This window comes from Vanessa atalanta, chromosome Z, assembly GCF_905147765.1.
Source record: "Vanessa atalanta chromosome Z, ilVanAtal1.2, whole genome shotgun sequence".
Lineage (NCBI taxonomy): Eukaryota > Metazoa > Arthropoda > Insecta > Lepidoptera > Nymphalidae > Vanessa > Vanessa atalanta.
In genome coordinates, this window is record NC_061902.1 from 4,660,895 (window position 1) to 4,682,246 (window position 21,352).

General features: G+C 31.3%; 1 protein-coding gene across 3 annotated transcripts in view; it reads right to left on the reverse strand.

Moving 5' to 3' along the window:
• Window positions 1-21,352, reverse strand: part of LOC125075986 (carboxyl-terminal PDZ ligand of neuronal nitric oxide synthase protein) — a 201,237-nt gene that overhangs the window by 6,772 nt on the left and 173,113 nt on the right. For 2 of the 3 annotated variants that reach the window (XM_047687899.1, XM_047687898.1), the window contains 5 exons: window positions 20,560-20,713; window positions 11,700-11,839; window positions 6,014-6,250; window positions 4,772-4,924; window positions 755-3,438 (listed from right to left, as the gene is read on the reverse strand). In XM_047687899.1, the coding sequence (XP_047543855.1) occupies window positions 2,611-3,438; window positions 4,772-4,924; window positions 6,014-6,250; window positions 11,700-11,839; window positions 20,560-20,713 (1,512 nt within the window). In that variant the 3' untranslated portion in view covers window positions 755-2,610. Of the gene's footprint in view, window positions 1-754; window positions 3,439-4,771; window positions 4,925-6,013; window positions 6,251-11,699; window positions 11,840-20,559; window positions 20,714-21,352 lie in introns of those variants that run through there. The other variant, XM_047687900.1, reaches the window with a different exon arrangement.

The following is a 21,352-nucleotide window of genomic DNA, read 5'->3' on the forward strand; positions in this document are numbered from 1 at the left end:
TTATTCATAACTAGCTGATTTCTACCAAAAATGTAAAGGATTAACAAAAAAATTACGCCTACGGACGATTCCGCGTCGATTGGTGATAGTTCCATACCGATACATTCAGAAGTTTTCATGAGATTGATGCATGAGAAATAAATACTTTTGACCTTGAGTCTAAGAAATAAAAAAAAATATTATATTATTTCCTTTATAGCAATAATTAGCTATTCTTAATAATTTCATTCTATAGAACGCTGTAAAAAAAATCAACTATTATTACTTTTTTTTTTCTGGGTGAGCAAGCAATGTAGTTTCAAGGTCTAATAAATTTCATTCTTTAACTTTGGAGAGGAACAACCTGACGCAAAGGTTTTTTTTTAATTATAAGAAGCATAAATAAAGGTACCACAGTGAACATCACTAGTCTATCTTTTATTTATTATCTAATATCCATTTATGTGTTTGCTGTAACATACTAAAACATTTATATTCCATTAGATGAGATTTTGACATAACTGACATTAACAATATTTTTGACACAATTATAATTATGAGAACAATGAGAGCGTATATTTTAAAAATGTATATCTTTAGATATTACATAAATAGTGTTTAGTTGAGTCTACATTGATATTTTCTTATTTTTAATAAATGATATACTTAATGTATTTTCAATCGGTACTAATAAAAAAATCGGAGAACGTTTTAGTTTGAATTTATACAAAATATGTAATTATGTAATTAATATAAAGAGCCATATATACCAAACGATATTATTTTTATTAAATTTTCATTCCTGCGTTCATTCTGTATAAATTCATTCGTATCTCACTCGTGAAATGTTGAAAATCGACTTACGAATCATCGTACACACGTATTCAAATAGCATATCAATGCTATTTGAATACGTGTGTCCGATAAATTTTATATTTTTTATAGTCGATGTCGTATTACATTCTGCCATGTCATGTTCGTGATTTGCAGTGAGTTACGAATTTATTTTTACAGAATACTACATTATAAAAAAATATTATGACACAATCGTTAAACCATTAAAACTCTAAACCAAAATTAATCTTCGTTTGATTAAAACATCAATGTAGACTTAGCTTTACAATTTTTTATTTAATAAAAATATTTTTAATATCTCAAAGACAATATTCTTATATTAGAATCCCTATAACCAGAATACTGAGTTAACACCAATAATATACCTGTTTTAAGTGCATATACTCGTCTCTGATATCTTTTTGTTTGGAATTTTTCAAATACTTTCATAAAATTATATAAATATTACACATATTTATGTGTGGGTCGTCCCATTATAAGAACAAACTCGAAACTCGACGAAGAACTCAATTATGGTAATTAAAAAAGTAGTATGCGACATTGTCTACAATATACGTCTTATTTTTTATGAATAAGGACATATGCATCAAAATTGCCTATCATCATCTGTCGCCTTACGTTGTAATTCAGATCGAGTATCGAGTGTCATACTTGTTTTTTAAAGAATAGCATTGCTGAAATACAATATAATCATTACCAGTATTAGACATCGAATAAATATTTTGATAGAAGGAGAGCTCAATTCATATTTGTCCATACGGATCGTTTTCCAACAAAGCAACAAATTTTCAAATATCAAAAATCTTTAACGATTTCTTATTTCGAATTTATTCCAAAACCGAAGCCAGGATATACAATATACTTGTTCCCTACATTTCAAACATGTCTTACCAGATTTGAGCTGACCTTTGTAGATGAAAATTCTTAAAACATTGAATTCTATTGCTATATACGTTAAATGTTATAAATAGTTTAACGCTGACTAGACACAGATATATTGATTAATTTTATCCGTTATTACACAAAATCTACACATTGAGATTGACTGATTTACTATTCGAGAGATGCAGGTGTCAATTAGAAAGCGTAGGATATCTTGGCCGATATGAAGTATACGTATTTTCTAAAATAGTTTTTTTTTTTTAAATATTAGTATAATTGTAAATATTTTATAAAACATTGGCACGTTTTCTTAAAATTGCTGTGCAATACAAGTACAGATTTTCTTATTTTAGCCATAACTGACAAGTGACAAGAAATGTGTTCTATGGATGATAAATTCTCTTTGTTGCTACAAAGTGTGAAGTTTGCTGTACGGTTGATATTTTATTTTGACGTGTTAATCATTTTTTCGCATTTTATGCGTAAATAAGATCAGCTATAAGAAATTTTAAAGTATTGTCTTTTCCAAAGACACACATATTGGGTTATTAATAAAAATATATAGCCCGTAAATACCAATGTGGCTCCAATAATATTCTAATAAATGTTGCTCATAAAAACTAAATTACATCTGATTTCGATATGACGAAGATATGTAATGAATACAAACGTATTCAAATAAGATTCGGACTAGATTTAATTTGATATGTAAACTGGGTTACAATCTATTCTTACGAACGACCATTAGTTGGGTATATTAGTGTGGCACATTCGTGTTTACTAGTTTTACAAAAGAACAGATGAATAGGTTATAAAATAAAAACGAGTGGGCCAACTTATAATAACTTAAATTTAACGTAGGTAACTGGACTCTAGTTGGTTGAAATAATTCATTTATTTCGTGGTATGCCTCGTCCATTGAGATCGCAAGGCCGTCATCATTTCGCTCCTGTTTGGAACTTTCTCGCTGGTTGAGCGAGTGATCGGTGCCGCTGGCGCTAGAGAATGTTCAGCTCCTGGTACTTTTAGGGTTGCACCTAGACTACCCTTAGCTTCAGCTTGGGTTTCTCCGACTTCCGATGTACTCTCTGAAGGGCTCACGGGCACAATGAGCCGTACACGGCCATCATTTCCGGTAGCAGTCAAAGTTCCGTTATGCGACAGTGGCATTATGAATGGTATGCCGTCATCTGAGCTTATGTCGTCGGGTGAAGAGTCTTTGGACGTGGTATGGCTGGTGCTGTATAAAGAATTCTGAGATTGACCAATACTCATCGCTTGGGCCATCGCGAATTCATCGCTTGAACTGAACTTGTCCTTATAAGCTTGGTGATTTAATAGGCTTACCAGATCAGAATTACTGTAGTGGTTAGCCAGAGGTGGAATATGCGGGAACGCGTTACAATTTTGGTAAAACTGCTTATTGGGGCTCGTATTCATATCAGTGACATTGGTGAAATTCATATCCTGGAATTTCGATATCAAGTAATTTTGAATCTGTTCATTAGTCATGCTCCCGAAGTTGGGCGCGGAGTTGGGTCCATTTGGCTTGTCTGGCGTCGTCGGGGAGAGACAGAAAGGTGAAAAATTTATGTTGTTGTTTTCAACGTTCTGAGTTACTTTGTTATTTTGAGTGAAGAAGTTGATCAGCGCGTCGTTATTATTTGGTTGACAGTTCCCATTACAGGCGGCAGATTTCATCGTTTCGTTGCCTCCAGATTTCTGCGTGTATTTTAGAATTAATTTTATGCTATATTGTTTTATATTTTTCTAAGACAACAAAATTACTACAACAGTTAATAACAAAACACATGCTAAATAAAAAGCGTAATGATACGAAGCACAGAACGTGTTATGGAACTCAGACTACAAGTTCATTATAAATTTAAGAAACAGTTAAAAAGAAAAAGCAGAAATATTATAATTTTAAACTCGATCTTTAAAAACTGTTCTATTAAGTTTACTAAGTATTTGTTGTTCCATTAGTGTAACTTGTTTGTTATTTACAAATTTAGCTCTGAAACATTTACAAGACTTAGGAATTTTAATTAATACAATTAATAAAAATTAAAAATGTAAAGTCATTACCCGATAAGGACGCGGTCATTAAGGATATTTGAAATTGATATTTTGTTGTACATTGTTAAATAATCAATTTGTAAAGCTAAATTATGAGCACTCAAATAAAAAAAAAAAAAAACAAAACAACACCGTCAAACCATAGATCCTAATCTATTTTTTTATCATTTTATTTATTGGTTCGTTGACAACTGATAACACTTATAATACCGCGAATTCTAAAAGGTCACATAATACCACGCAACATAATAAAAATATCATACTAAATGTAAGGCTTGTTTACTAGGCGTATAGGTCTTTATGGTTATTGACGGTATTATTTTGAAATACATTGAACAAAGAAACAAAGATAATACTATATCAATACATATTACAACATAGCATAACAAATGAAAACAAATTGTGTTCAAATAAAAAAAAACGGTTATAAGCAAACACATAAATAAAAAAAGTAGACTTATTTTCAAAAACATTTTGTTATCTGTGTTAACCCTTTAATTTTTTTGAATGAAATATATCTAATCGTCGTAGCACGTATGCAAAAAAAAAAAAATATTTAAAATTCTAAATTGAGTTTTACTAAAATCTACCACGATTAACCGTGAAGGATATTCGGACAGGTCTGTTCTACTCAAAACGTACATATATAGGTACTATACATAAAATTAAAACGCACAATTTTTTTATTCCGCTATAAGGGCAAAAATACCATTATGGTAATTTAGCTATTATTGTAGTTCATTTCAAATAACTTTATATCGAATATCACAATACAGACTTAAAAATGACATGAAAATTGAAATTTATTAATATAATTTTTGAAATGCAAAAAAAATATCCTAAATTGGTTAATTTAAAGAACAAAAAATAAATGCAAATAAAACTGCTGCGTACCACGTACATGCAACTAAAACGTAACAAAAACTCCTGGGATGCAATTTCGGTAAAATAAATTAAAATGTTATTTGATACGCACCTGTGGCAAAAGTGTCAGTTGCTGAGCGCTGATTGGCCGACTGATTGATTGACTATTTCCATTACCCTTCTCTTTTTCTTGCAAGTGTGCGACGAGTGCAGCAATATGCTCCAATAGTTCTTTATTGTGAACCAACAATTGATGAGTACGGGCCTGGAAAAAAATAATATTTAAAATTGGAATTAAGTATGAGACTGTAAATATCCCATTGCTGGACAAAAGACACATCTTCCTCTGAGGATGAGCTTGACGAGCCACGCTGTTTACAAATAATTTATTTACACGTGACGAAGTTTTCCTTCGTCAATCACTACATGAATTAAAAATACTAAAATGTTGACCATAATATGTAAAATCGGCGATTTTAGGTTAAGATCTATCCACACGACAGTGTCTGCCGGCTAAGTAATGAAAAAATATAAGTCTAAACACCATTAAGAACTTTACAGAGTAAAATATTAACATTTTATGGCCCGTAATATAATTACTTTTATTTTTTATTATTTCATTCGGTTTTATTAACACTGTCGTTTTTATTAAAAACGACATTAATTGAAGTCGTTAACAAGAGTTAAAATAAATATTTTCTTAACGTTCACTTTCAACGTGCTCTGATTAATTTTATATATTTTTATAAAACGGAACATTACATTCGGGTTCACAAGCGAATTAGTAAAGTTGTCACGCAAGGCAACACTTGCGACTAATGTTGTTTCCACAGAATCACCGTTTCTTTAGAATAGCTATTAATATTAAAAAAAAAACTCATTTAAACGCCTGTTTGTATATTGCAAATAGACATTAAATATAAAAACATTAATATTTTTGGCATTACTCATTTATCTCACAGTTTGCACGTGTTATTTAAAAGCGGGATAAAGATTATAATCTAAAGATATTTACAATTTTACGGTAACGTATAGATCTAATCACGCACGAAGGCGCGCCTCTCGCAATTATATTATCGGCGTAATATTAACTAAAATTCGTGTATCATTAGAAAAAATACGGACATTGTTAACTGAAGTTTATTTTTTTAAATATTTTGCATACGTTTAATTTAAATTCGATAAAAAAGAACGTATTTAATAATCCTGGATTATTCATAACCCTTGCGGCGTGCTTACTTCACGACGAACTAGTCACGTAGCAGAGCTTGTATGCAATCCACGTACGTGCACGATTGTGATGTGCTTGTTGTATAAAATACATGTGATTAATATAATGTATTGTATAGCTTACTTGGGCCTCGCAACGCGCTGCTTGCTCCGCGGCAAGCTGATCACGCAACAGAAGCAGTTGCGCGACCGCTGCCTGTGTCTGTTGTGCTTGTTGCTCAAGCCGCTCGCGCAGCAGTTGTAATTGATGTTGGGCGCTGAGCGGTGTTGCCAAATCTCCCTCCGGCATGTTCGCCATCTCTACTTTGGTCACGCATTCCGGCAAATCCGGCAGATTGATGCTCGGAACAGTATTCGTGTGCTGAAACAAAATTTACTTTATTGACTTTTTTATTTAATTCAAAATTAGTAGACACTGATAAATACTATCGATAATAAGGAACACTGCAAGAAATATTAACTATCTCATACGTCGTCAATGCGTCATCAACCTTAAGATACGTTATTACGACTGGAATTACACTGGCAGATTTTCCCTTTAAAGCGGAACAAAACTACTGAGTATTGCTGTAGACAGTAGAAAATGTGATGACTAAATTATATACTTTAAATCTGATTTTCTGAACAAAGATTTTACAATCCCTGAAAGTTACAGGGAGGAGACGTTTTAATAAACCAACTTTATTTACATTTTGACGAAGGCGTGATACAACATCTCATTTCGTCACTAACGTATTTCTATCGAAAATTATTATGACAATTATTTACGGTGTAAGCGGAGCTGATCGTCAACCAGAAAAATTAACTAAATTCCAATCTTAGTCTATTATATTCTTATTGTTGTTGATAGATTAGCTATACAAGTTATGTAATGTTTTACATATACAATTATACAATGTTTCGTATAACAAACACATAAAAAAAAATGAAGAAATCATTAAAATATGATTACGCTAAATTTAATCACATTTATTAAAAAAAAATCGCATGCAGCTTAAAAAACATTATGAAAATAAACAGTAATAACAAATACAAATAATATCGGCACAGATTATTATCAATATTGCAGTTGTTTTGTGATTTCATTAATTCCTTAATATATTTCGCCATTTGCAAAACAAAAGACGCATATCTGAAAACTGATAATATAAATAAAAATAATAGTTCTATATTTACCTCAAATACGCATATTACTTTCAAAAAATAATAAATTAAAGTAATTTATTCATAATAACACACAGTTTTTTTTTTTAATTCTTGTTTGACGTTATATGATAAAATGTGTTTTTTTAACATCCTAATAATGAAATAGATAATAAATATTTTATTAAATCGTATCCGCTTACAGTAACTATTTATTTTCAGTGGGTCAATTTTTTATGACAAAGATTGTGCTATTTGTTCTATTTAATTTTTAAATTAATAATAAAAAAAACTGTAATCTTCCCTACTGGCTCTGTAAGGGGAATATAGAAACTGCGTGAGTTCATAAATTGTTCCAAGCAAAATGAAGCTTTAAACAAATGAAATAAGAGTTAAATTTAAATATTTTATTTTGTTTATATTATATAATACGCCTCGCTTATATAGGTTGACTTGGTAAACTCTATTCATGAATTGTGTGATAGACCCGATGTTATTTAGGAGCTTAGTGATTACGACGTCTTTTTTACACAAAGAACTCAATTATAAATGTAGGCTTAACCAGCGAAGAGGTGTCACGATAGCTTTCATTTAATCGCGCAGATGCATTAAACGCATTTGACGTCATTCTTATTTTCCTGACATAATACTGTACAATCAAATTCTGACGTAGAATGTTGATGTATTGCCAGATTTGATTAGGGATCTTCCACGTGTCTGTGAATGAGGCATTGTCAATAAATACTTCTTTGAAGTACTTTCGGGTAAAGTGGCCGTGTATATAGACGGAAGCTCAGTGACCAAAATATTTGTTAAATTGTGTACTAAGAACGCAAATTATATATAATATATAAGGATTTAATTTATTTTACGTTGACTTCATTTTTATAAATAGAATACTGAAAAGTGAGCGTTCTTTTCAATTAAAGTATATTTAAGCGTACTCCAATATTACAAACTTTTTTTAAAGAAATGTTTGTATTTATATGCCAAGTTTATTCCTTATATTGATAAATACAAATAACACTTATTTTAAATATTGTATATATTTTGGTAACACTTACGGTAAGACTCTATTTTGAGTGCTAATCCTTTAAATGTCATAATTATTATAAATGTTATATATTCCTGATAGTTAAAGATCAGGAGTTAGAAGAGTAACAATGTAGAACAACAAACGCTTCTTAGTGGCGTATAGACGGTGCTTTATATATTTATTAAATATAATAATGGATATAAAAATGGATTGGCAAATGGGGCATTTATGGAAAGTGTCGTGACGACCGCTAAATAGAAATTGGCCCCTTAAGAAACAATAAGTATTCCTTAAAATGAGCGACCAAAATTAGGAACTAATATGTCTGTAGTTGTATAAAATGATACTAAGTTTTGCTGTTTGGCTGGTACATACAAAGACGGACTTGCACAAAGTCCACCGATTATGATCATTTACTAAGAATTACTCCATAAAATTGTTGTGTTTATATAAGTAAAGAATACTAAATATTGACTTTTATTAAAGAGAATATATTAATTAATTGAACCACCTAGGCCTATTTATGTGGTAAAATAATTTAAAAAAAGAACTGTTTTTTTTTAAAGGAAACGCGTATTCATTTTTGAAATTAGAATACAAAATAATTCGAATAAAGAACTTCGGAATAATTCCACTTCTGTCATCGTTTACAACCATTTTAATATCATCGCGTTCACTATTCGCTACTACCATACATACGTCACTAATGCGTCAAAGAGCAAGAGATCGTAGAAGTATTATTACCAGGTCGATGATATTATTATAGTTTTGATTTATCGTCACGCTTCTCGGATTCGATGTGGGTGTGGGGAGAGATCATTACGAGTATTCTATTTCCACAACCGATATTGTCTCTATTTTTATTCTATGCTATCTTTCACCTAATTTCTCGCATAAATTATATCATATTTCCGAAGTAATACTTCACACCTAACAGTTTTTGAGCGTGATGACATTGAAATTTCAAGGTCGATTTTTTGTGAGACGGTTATATGTGTAGCGTTATAAAACAATCTTTTTCTGACGCAAAAATATGTTTGAGTGTATAATATATTGTACTTTAGACACAGATTCATGTAACACTGAATTTATTATTCCTTTGAAAATTCTGATCAAAATTCAACAATAGGACCTTTTTGATTGTTTTCCATTAATTTTACCAACCGTTCATGCTTTTAGGAGTTGAATTATATAATTAATTAAACCGATAAAAAGTAATAGTCTCATTAAAAGCTTTGGAGATTATTAAAAACATTTATCATTTTTATCATTTAACAAGTTACGCTATGATAATTATGGCGTGCAAATTTTTTTTTTTTAAGTTTGATATATATTTTGTAACATTATTTACGAGAGCATTGATATTAACTTTTTTATGATGCTTCGTTAAAAGTAGTCCCGTAGTCCCATCTGATTACTGTATTGCATTAATTTATATTTATAGTATAAAATTTGATAAAATAAAAAAGTATTTTTAATTTATCTTGAATAAAATCTACAACTTAGCCTACTTTTTATTCTGCGTTAGCTTGAAATAGATTTATTTATTCGCGTGGTACGCGAAAAGATAGTCAGATCAACAGATTAAAAGACACGACAGATAAAATAAATGATATATTTTTTAATAATATTTAATTGCAAAATTTTTAAATAATTAATTATAATAAGTGATTTATTTATTCAAATATATATATTTTTATTTTTAGTATGTAAGAAATTTTAATTTTTTCGTTGTTCGAAATTTAAAATACAAATGAATGTACTGCTCCGTAAACTAAATGTAAATTATATCGTAAAGTTAATAAAAATTCTTTCCGTTTCCATCAATGTAAGCGGAACGTCGGTATCATAAATCATTCGTATTGATATTAGGTGTTGACTTCATGAGTTAGCACTCGATTTATTATTTGTTGATATGAAGATCGCAATTAGTTTTTTTTTTAATACTAATAATAATTAAATCAGCAAATGTGCACATTCATTCATGATAATATTCAACTTTATTCGGGAAAACAATATTCTTTTGGATTTGACCGTTTCGCTAGTGGACTCTATCGAAGTCTCATATAATTATTTAAATAGCCTTCAGAAAGAAATGTTTAAAAAATCAAATCTATGGAATTTGTTTGTAATTAATATTTATGTAACGATTGTTTAAGTTTTATTAAAATAAATCGACTCTTCGACGCGATTAAGAAATGAACTTTTAAAAAACTGTACAAAATATAAAGCAAAGCGTACACTTTTATTACAATTGAAATATTGAGTGAAATATATTTTCAAGAGTACATTTCCACAATCTCAATAATTTTGTTTGATTTGATGCACTCATCAATAAATTACACGTAATATGCTTTAAATAACTCTATTCCGGGAATCTCTCAAATGTATCATTTATTACAGAGTACTCAGTGCAACAAACACTTAGTAGAATATTTGACGCCATCTTAAGAAATACATTTCTCGGTAATATACAAAACAAGGCAATACTTTAAAAAGTGAGTAAAAAAATATGTCCATGTCGGACACTCAGGTGGGTCGAAGTTTCTTTCGCTGTACAATTATTAATAAATATTTAACACGCACAACGAAACAAATACATTGGATTATAATTAAATGTCAAAATAGAAAATTGTTATTAAAAGGCCCGTTTGAATTTAAAAAATAACAAAAAATGCATTAATAATTGTATATATAACCGTATATAGAAATAGATAGAGAAAGAGTGGGAAAGTTCGCCAGGAAGGGATATAAGGTTTTCTCCTTGAGTTACGTTATTTTTGCCAGTTCACTCTACTGTAAGTCGCGTTGTAGAAATTCGTTCTAAAACGTAATTAACTATTCTCTATAGATATTCAACTTACAGATAACATAATATCTTTGGTGGTATTATGAAAAAGACATTGAATGTAACAAAAATAACTGTGCAAAGTTGTTCAACTAAATTGGATTTAACTTAAGTGAGCACAGAGTGCGAACAAAACAATATATATTTTTTTAATTGTAATGAAATTATTCTGTGATGTTTTTAAATATATTTTTTTTAAGAATTCTAGGATTGTTTTGCTACAGTTGATTCTTTAATAAAAACATGAAAGTTTTTGTTTTAAACTCCCATCATGGATCTCCCTAAAGGTTAAAATTTTACGACGAAATAATGTTTCTTTTATTAATATAATATACATTTCGTATATAGAAATATTTCATTGCACAATACTTTTTTTTTTTTCTTTTATATTGGACAACATCACATACATTATTCTGATCCCAATGTAAGTAGCTAAAGCACTTGTGTTATGGAAATCAGAAGTAACGACGGTACCACAAACACCCAGACCCAAGACAACATAGAAAACTAATGAACTTTTTCTACATCGACTCGGCCGGGAATCGAACCCGGGACCTCGGAGTGGCGTACCCATGAAAACCGGTGTACACATTACTCGACCACGGAGGTCGTCGTGTTACTATTCTTTAAAAAATTTTTTTAGTAAACGCAAACATTATTATTTTCATTAGCCTTAGTTAGGTAAAACTACAGTTAAGCTTTATAACTTTCAAACATATATTAAACAAAGAATGTTAGAAGAGGATCGAGCACTTATAACAAAAACCAACAGCGTTTTATTACCTGTGACATACGTTTCCCTTCCTTCCTCGGTGGTGGGGGCAGAAGATCCAAATGCTTTGGTCTGTTCTGAATGTTCTTCGGTTCCTCTTTAGACGTGGAAGCCGCACATGACTCCGAAGCACCACATTCTGAGACCGGCTCTGATGATCAGATAGCGCTCACATCGAATAAATTATGCATATATATAGTTAGAAAAATATTATTAACACATTCGTTGCAGTGATAAATGCTATTATTATTATGTATTATACTATTGATATCTGTTGAATACTTCAATGATAGTTCCACTTATAAGTGGAATAAGTAATATCCTATCCGTTTTTGTCCACAGTTGTCATACTCAATAGATACTATCTAATTACGCGAGATGGCCCAGTGGTTAGAACGCGTGCATCTTAGTCGATGATTTCGGGTTCAAACCCAGGCAGGCACCACTGAATTTTCATGTGCTTAATTTGTTAAATAAATAATTCATCTCGTGCTCGGCGGTGAAGGAAAACATCGTGAGGAAACCTGCATGTGTCTAATTTCAACGAAATTCTGTCACATGTGTATTTCGCCAACCCGCATTGGAGCAGCGTGGTGGAATATGCTCCAAACCTTCTCCTCAAAGGGAGAGGAGGCCTTTATCCCAGCAGTGGGAAAATTTACAGGCTGCTGATGAATTACGCGGGAGATTTGACTGCGAGAATTTTTCTCAAATACACGTGCACATTCTTTATTCCTTTCCTGTCTCTTTGTCTGATGGGACGGACATCTGCCAAAACGACATTGAGATGAGAATGCAACTGTCTATGAGAATCTTTTGACAGAAAATCAAAAAACTCTTATCAGCACGACCTTGAATCCGAAACCGAGATTTTTTTAATTGTATCGACGATGATATTTCGTTTGGCGCCATTATATAAACCGGAACATTATTTCACATAAAAATATAAAACTTGAAACAAAGAAATGGTTTCTTTTGATTTGTATTGATTTAGAAATTAATGAATGAACGTATTTATTACCTCATAGAATAAAAAGTAGGTAAGCCTTATCAGCTAGGTACGGCATCATTTATCTACACAGTTGCATAAAAGTGGTATATCCTGCACATCAGGTAATAAAAATACAAGAGAAATGTCGCTACATTAAAGTCGAAAGCGGAGTTCTTTAAAAAAAAAATTTTCTCTATGCCTTTGAAATTCAATAACACTTTTTAGTTTCATAGGAAATTTAATATATCGCAATAAAAATTGTTAATCGCTCTACAATCACCACCACATAACATATAATTATATCATTAGTACCAAATTACAAATTATCAACAACTTTATGAGTTGTTTTTAATCTTTAGAAAACTGGTGTTCGTATACTAAATGAGATTACTTCGTTATTGAATATCCATTGCTTGTTAGCATCGGCGATCAAGGATCGAAATTTACATCGTATAAACTTTTTTAATATATAAGTCTTAAATTTTAACGTTTATGTGAGGCTACAGGGAAATAGACATGGCGTGACATCATTCATAATAACATACAGAAAAAAAACATTGGAAATAGGTTATTAGTCCTATACCTGAATAAAGCAAGTGCCTTTCTATAAAAATCGCTTTTGTATCACTCGTATAATATTCAAAACCGACTTTCGGGGTTACGTAAATCGTATGCGTTTTATATGCATCAAAATATAACCTATACTAAATTTTATAATTAATTATTAAAATCAATGTCGCATTGTGTAGCGAGTTCGTTTCTTAAGAACTAGGTTTACTGATACGACTTAAACATATTATATACGCTGATTTAATTTATTTGGCAGCGAAAACTCAATTGTAACTATTTAAATAATGATGCTACGTATAAATTACAATTGCACATTTCACACCGGAATTCGTATCAAGCAATTAACCAATTAGAATTTTTAATGGCCCATGTGTTTGGAAGTGATCAATAAACTCTGAACGTACAATAAATATTTATATTGCGCTATTAGCTAGTAAACATTAACCTTTATTTTATTTTCCTTTGAATGAAAATTATCTTGTATTTAGATGTAATGCAAAATGTATGAAGCTAAAGTAAAGTCATATCGTTAATATCCCACTACAGGTCAACGACCTCCGCTCCTCTCGAGAAGAAGGTTTCTGGAGCACATTGCAAATGTCGGAAGATACAGGTATTCTCGCGATGTTTACCTTTACAGGCAGGCACGAAATTATAAAAATCACATGAGTTGGCGGCAAAATATTTGCGATTTAGTTAAGATTGACAAGTTCTTTCCGCACCAATAAACGAATCATCTAACATGCTAACTTGTGCCTGTCTTACACTGGCCCACTCACCATTCAAACAAGAACATATCACCAACGATAGGTTATTAGACAGACTTATACAGTATCCTAGCAATAGTTTATATAATTTATTCAAACAGTATATATTGACCCTTTGAAGATAATCTTTCATAAATTGTACACTTCTTTCCAAACGAACAAAATTGCACAAGCACATTTAATATAAAGTTGCACTTTGGAATTCCTTTGACACTCTAAGAACGAATTGGCATTTCTTACGTGACCAATTTGAAGTCGAGTCAATAATACGAATAAATGTTACAACAGTGTTTGTTATTTTCCTTTTGAAAAATCATGAAAACTCTTCACGAAGCGAGGAACTGAAACTGAGGAAGTAAAATAGGGTATCTAATATTATTTACTTAAAAATGAATTAAATTTAGGTTTCACATACATAAATATTATTTCACATTGCTGGGCTAAGACCATTTGAGAAGAAGGTAAGGAACGTATTCCATTACGCTATTTCAAACCGAATTGGTTGATACACATGTAGTAGACCACTTGCTGAAGACGAGATGAATTATAAACACAAATTAAAAGTAAAAATTACGTGGCGTCAACTATCTTCGATAGAGATTCTAAAGTTTTAAACATTGGAATAAATTGGCTTTATCTATATAAACTGTGTAAAATAATAAGCTTTTGCATAAAAGTATTTTACAAAAATCGAATACCTTGCACCTAGACGGATGCATTGACTTAGTGGAATCAGAAACTTGGTATTACAAGTTTACCTTAACTTCTGGTTACTATCAAAATGTTCTAATGAAAATATTGGAACGCTATGATAAGTGTTTCTACTTTGTTAAATACATGAGTTCCAAGTTTATAAGTAGCCCGAAAAGCTCTTTTCGATAAAAATTAATTTATGTAGTATGTCAGTTAGTTGTCAAACTTTATAACTGTGTAATGTGCGAACCTAATTCGACCTGTAAGAGATGACAAATTAAAATTCCATTGAAGCGTTGAGTCGAATGTAATTCCTTTGATCGCTGTGGCAAACTTGCATTACATGCATGTGCATAATACATAAATAATTTATTTAACGTTATTAGAAATGCAAAAAAAAATGTTTTATTTATTAAAGTCTATATTTATTTATAGATTTTCTTAATTAGAAATTGTTTCAAGAATCACCAATTTCAATATTTTACATCCGGCGTCCCGTGACAGCCAATTCTGCATTTCAGAGCTTAACTGATTAGAGATTAACTGCTCAGTGGATTATTTTTCTGATATAATATATATCCAGAAGAAAAAAATAACTTAGATATTTATAAATTGGTTTCCGCAACGCTACGATGCGCATCGTAGCCTAAAGTAAAACTTACTCTATGTAAGCTATGTCGTTCATAATATATCCTTCGTTCCTGCACTGCAGTTGTTGATGAATAAAATTTTGCATAATGCTTGTATGCGACATCAAAACAGTATATTTGTATATATTTTTCATGCAGCTATGTAATTACATTATTTACACAACCACTGAACATTTTTAACTAAGATACGGACGTATCTGGCATATTTACATAAAACATTAATTTAATAGCATATGTTTTGTATCGAAATGTTTTTCGTAGTATTAAATTATTTTGAAGTTTATGTAATAATATGATACAGTGTAATGGACGTTTAAAAATATATACTACGAGTGGCCAGTCTTTGATTTTGTTCGCGTGTACTAACTAACCTCTCGGAAACTATATTGCTCGAATAAAACATCAAAGCTTCAGCGTATCAAGTTTCATTTAAACCAATAAACTGATGCGTCTGATTCGCATACAAACACGATTTAATGACGCACACATAGACAATATTTTGTGATGTAACGAACAAAAAGAATATCATCCTATACAAGAAACATATTCTCTGAATTCGCGCTTAATGTTTTTTATACGTGACAAAGAAATCGTCATAATAAGTTGGTGATGAAATCGTTCCATAATTATAAACTCGTATGAATGAATTGTTAAAAAAGATTTCTGAAATAGATTTCTTCTAGTCTTTTACCTCGCAACAGCTGATTTACGCGGCTATTATACACACAGATGCATTGATTACAAGTAAGTGAATATTCAAAGTACTGCTATTAATAAACATGTAATCGTTACCTGAATAATAACGTGCACCGTCATAGGCTGTAAAATTATGACGTTCGTCACAGCAGCTGTTACTTGCACGTCGGATGTAATAAAACGACACATAAAGCTAATTATAATACGCCCCCGCGTGTAAAAGAATAGATCTTAGTTAAGATGCGGGTTTCGTGTAAACAATGGCTCAGGTGTTCGAGAAGCGTTTTTTTTTTATTTTTATTTTTAGATGTGGCCGTTTTTATGAACGGATAAATTGGGTTATAGGTGATGTGATTGTGTTCATATATAGAATTATTATTTGCGTTATTAATCGGTAAATATCACGAGACAAGGAAAACCATCTGATTAACTATGGGGTTCATATTGGAAATTTTAGTTTTAGTATCTGACTTTAAGTATGATGGAAAAATATAATGATTTCTAACCACCCAAAGAACATGGTGATTTTGTACTACACGTACATTTTCTGAAATTGTTAAAAGGGCCTGTTAAGTTATTTATTTAACCCTCCATAATGTGTGTGTACAAAGAAAACAATTTTCAATTTGCTTCAATATTGGATAAAATTGTAATTACTAAACACTTTATTACTTAGCATACAATTCAGGAATAAGTGTTTTTCATTGTGTTTGTACTAGTTTGATTTAAGCATCATTATCTTTATTTTTTTAGCATTTGCAGCCCGTAAATGTCCCACTGCTGGGATAAAGGCCTCCTCTCCCTTTGAGGAGAAGGTTTGGAGCATATTCCACCACGCTGCTCCAATGCGGGTTGGCGGAATACACATGTGGCAGAATTTCATTGAAATTAGACACATGCAGATTTCCTCACGATGTTTTCCTTCACCGCCGGGCACGAGATGAATTATAAACACAAATTAAGCACATGAAATTTCAGTGGTGCCTGCCTGGGTTTGAACCCGAAATCATCGGTTAAGATGCACGCGTTCTAACCACTGGGCCATCTCGGCTCTTTTATTTACGGATACCGACTTACCAATAGTTAACTTATAAGGGTTTAAAGAATTTTTTTTAGTAAAAAGGAATTAGCAAAACAAACAGTGTTTTGGGTACTGAATACTAATCTTATTCCATTTTCATATTTCAGCGCCGCTAAATACAAGTCCAAATAACAAGGATTAAACAGCAATCTGGTAACGGAAAGCGAATAAAATTACAAAAAATATCCTACTAGGTACGCATAATTCGTACGTACAGTGTAACATACAATCACTCGGCATTTAAAACTTATTTTTTGCAGAAAAAAAATTGATGCGTAACTAAACCATAACACGAAATAAATGTATACGTTCAAAATATTCGTATAATTGACAGGCAAATATGGTGCTCATTATGACAAGATTGTCGATAAGAGAATTGATGGCAATTTCCTTTGCAAATGTAATATATCACTAGGTACGAGATGTAATGTAAATTTCATTGAATGCTCCATATAATAATAGTAGTATGTATAAACAGAAATTTTTTTGAATATTATTTTTGCAAAAAGAATATTAACTGTATATTTATTTCAAATTAAAAGTTTTTTTTGTTTTTGTTTTTCATTTTTTTTAATTTTGCGGTATCTATGTAATTGATGTTTGAGCCTATGTTATAGCCAGCCAGCTAGCCACTATTTTGTTCGACGAGTTCTCAACTCTATAAAAAAAAACAAAGGTTTTAGCGAAGGATTAACTTTAATACCTATCTAAAATGAATAGAAAACACATGAAAATAATGATAAAATATATCCACATTCTATAAAAACTAGCTTGGAGTAAAGATAGACGTAAAACATCAATAACATACGGAAGACAATAAACAATATGGAAGAAAAATAAATCACGGAAGTCAATTATAGCAATAATCCTTAAATTTTGATTGTTATACTACCAAGAAATAAAAATATTCAGACAAATTAAACTTCTAAACTCAATAGAAACAAAAAGACATGCCAAAGGCACGGGCAAGACGTCTGAGGAGAATTGTGAGAGTTAAAAAAACATAGCCGTCACGGATCACTAGACGGAAGTGAAACATCGAAATTGATACTTTTTGAATGAATTTGTAATTAAAGATATCCATTAAATAAATTGTGTTAAATAATTTAAAAAAAAAAAAGATAATAATTAAATATATTTTCTCTGCGTGTACAGTACACACACTCGATCGGAGAAAAGAAGGCATAGGTATAAAAGAGCGTCACGTCGTTTAATGTCACGGCGTACGATTTAGCCCGAATCGTACCAAGGTATCAAAACCCCGAGGTGTGAACAAAAATAGACGTTTCACAACAACAACAAAAAACACAGACGTAAAATGGCTGATGACTGTTGGTAAATGTCTTGATCGACCATAAGAACGAACATTATTTGATGACGATGTGGACAATGATAAAAAAACGAAGTCAATAGTATGACACATGTCATATTTTTTTAATACAAATACATTTTATTTTTACTAACCGAATAATCCTTTTTTAATGGATCACCTGGTAGGACATTAAATAAACTTGTACCTGTGTAAGTAACTGAACAGCTGTACCGATTTCGAAGATTTTTTTGTGTGTTTTTGAGTTTATATAGGACTCGGTAGGTGGTTCTGTGATCGCGGATGAGCAGTTAGTGCTTATATAAAACATATCATCCGTATCAAAATATATTATGTCACATATATTTGTATCAAACAAAATAAAATATAAATTAGGCGATGAGATTTATTAAGTGGACGTGAACGCATACGGACATTTTATACGAATGGGTTATAAAATATATTTATCTTCATTTTTCGTTGTATATTACTTTACTTCCCTGTGACAGATACTGAGATAACGAAATAAATAAATAAATAAATAAATAAATAAATATTGGACAACATCACATACATTACTCTGATCCCAATGTAAGTAGCTAAAGCACTTGTGTTATGGATATCAGAAGTAACGACGGTACCACAAACATCCAGACCCAAGACAACATAGAAAGCTAATGAAATTTTTCTACATCGACTCGGCCGGGAATCGAACCCGGGACCTCGGAGTAAGCGTACCCATGAAAACCGGTGTACACACTACTCGACCACGGAGGTCGACGAAATGTTTGAAACACGTCGATTTTTAATTTTTCTCAGTCGTTCATCGAAAGAAAGCACAATTAGGAACTATCTGGCGTCGAAAACTTAATACCTCATTTTCCAAAAGGATCATTTAAGCATTTGAACGTCTTTTCATTGACTATATAAAATTCGTTATTTCAAGCAAAGTTCATTCATTTAATTAATTTAAAAAATGTGCGAAATATTAATACAATCGGTTCACATTTGTCTTTTCACAGATTATAAAAAATGTAACAAATCAAAATTATATTTACGAAAAAACGAGATGGTTGGAAGTAACTGTCTACCTGAACTATCTAAAGCATAAATTAGTAATATAATTCACGTTAAATCTATGTATGTGTTGTAAACAAACGCGTGTCCGCCTGTTTTATCTCAAGGTGTTGGATTTTTTTGTCTACTGCACAGAATTTCATAATCGTGTAAATTTTATACAGTTACCTAGATTAGTTTTAACGATGAAAATAATAATAATATTACAATAATGTTTTTAAACTAAATATGTATTCTAAAGATGACAAAAATAAAAATTAAATAAAACAAATATGATTAATAATTCATGTGGCATTGATCACTGCAACGTACAAATTTCATGAAATAATAATAAATCAAAACGAACATTGAGCAATAAATGCACGAAGAATTAAACTAACATCGCATTTGAGGATGTCTTTCCATAATTATATTCGAATACTTGGCACAAATCAGCATCGGCTTTACGATGGTACGCTCAATGACCTGCGGGCGAGCGCGGTGTGAAAACGACAAAACTAAACATTACAACTTCATTTCAGTGGCTACACTCAACACGGGCTGTTAAAACCTTGCGTCAACGTCAGTAAAACCGAGTGATATCTGTCCCCCGCACTCTCTCACAACCACGACATATTAATTTCAATTCAGTTAGCGAAAAATAAATTCGCAATAGCGTTCTATACAAAAGCAGCGCAGCGAACTTCACATATCGCAATGAATTTCGCAAAGCAGATAAAAATTGCACATGAAATTTTATCGCAAGCTCACAAGTTGAAATGGATTAACGGTCAATAGTCCGAATGACAGCGCAGACTGCAGACGAAATGACACGGCAGTAATTGAAGTGTCTACTGAGAGTACTGATGTCAATATTCTGAGAGGAAAATATATTCGGAGCTATTTCCGTTTCTCCGCAAAACGAGAGCACTTAAAAATTTTGTTGCAGCGTGAAACTTTGTGATTATTCTCTTCAATTGTGTAAGTTATTTGACAAACTAGATATATAGGATAACTTACAAAACTGATCATATCTTATTACTTTTACACAGACAGACCTTTAGGGGCTGGTACTTCGGCGCTGTGTTCAACCTGCACGACATCATCAGCAGCGGATGAGGTCGAAGGTGCAGGATGTTCAGGAGTTGATTGCATCTTGTGACAAACTTCGAATGCTTGGCCGACAGTGCGGACGATCCTCATTGCTTGACTCTAAAAAAAAAGTTTTAGATTTTAAATCACTAAAATTTTACAAGCTGAGTATATAGAAAACTAAGTTACAATAAAATTTTAACCTCGCCTTGTAACAAATATAGAGTTTATATGCAAAAAGCCTTTATCAAAATACAATAATAAATAGATGATAAAAAAGAGTATTGTTAGTATTCATTATGACTCATATATCACTCAGTAATAATCATATACAAAAAAAAAAAACTTTTTATATCATGCAAGCCTCAGACTATCACATTATGTAAAATGTCCCTGATGCCATATCATATCAAGCTGCTGTCAACTGATCATTCAAACATAGCTGCATTATGTAACTATAGTGGCCAGTAAGTGGGTGCCACCGACCCAGGTACAGAACCTTACCACCGGTAATTTAATAAAACCGCTAAAATGAATAGTGATTTTTTCAGTATAAACAATGTAATGTAGAATCAAACGGATTATGCAATTAATTTTGGCATAATACTAGTGTAGGTGGATATGCAATCAGTTCCATGATTTCTAGAATGAATAATAAATACATCGGTTATGAAACACGATAATTATACAAGAGATTAACCTAAATATAGAAATGGTGTCGTTCGTTTTCGTCCACTTGAATGTATAAATTATCCTACA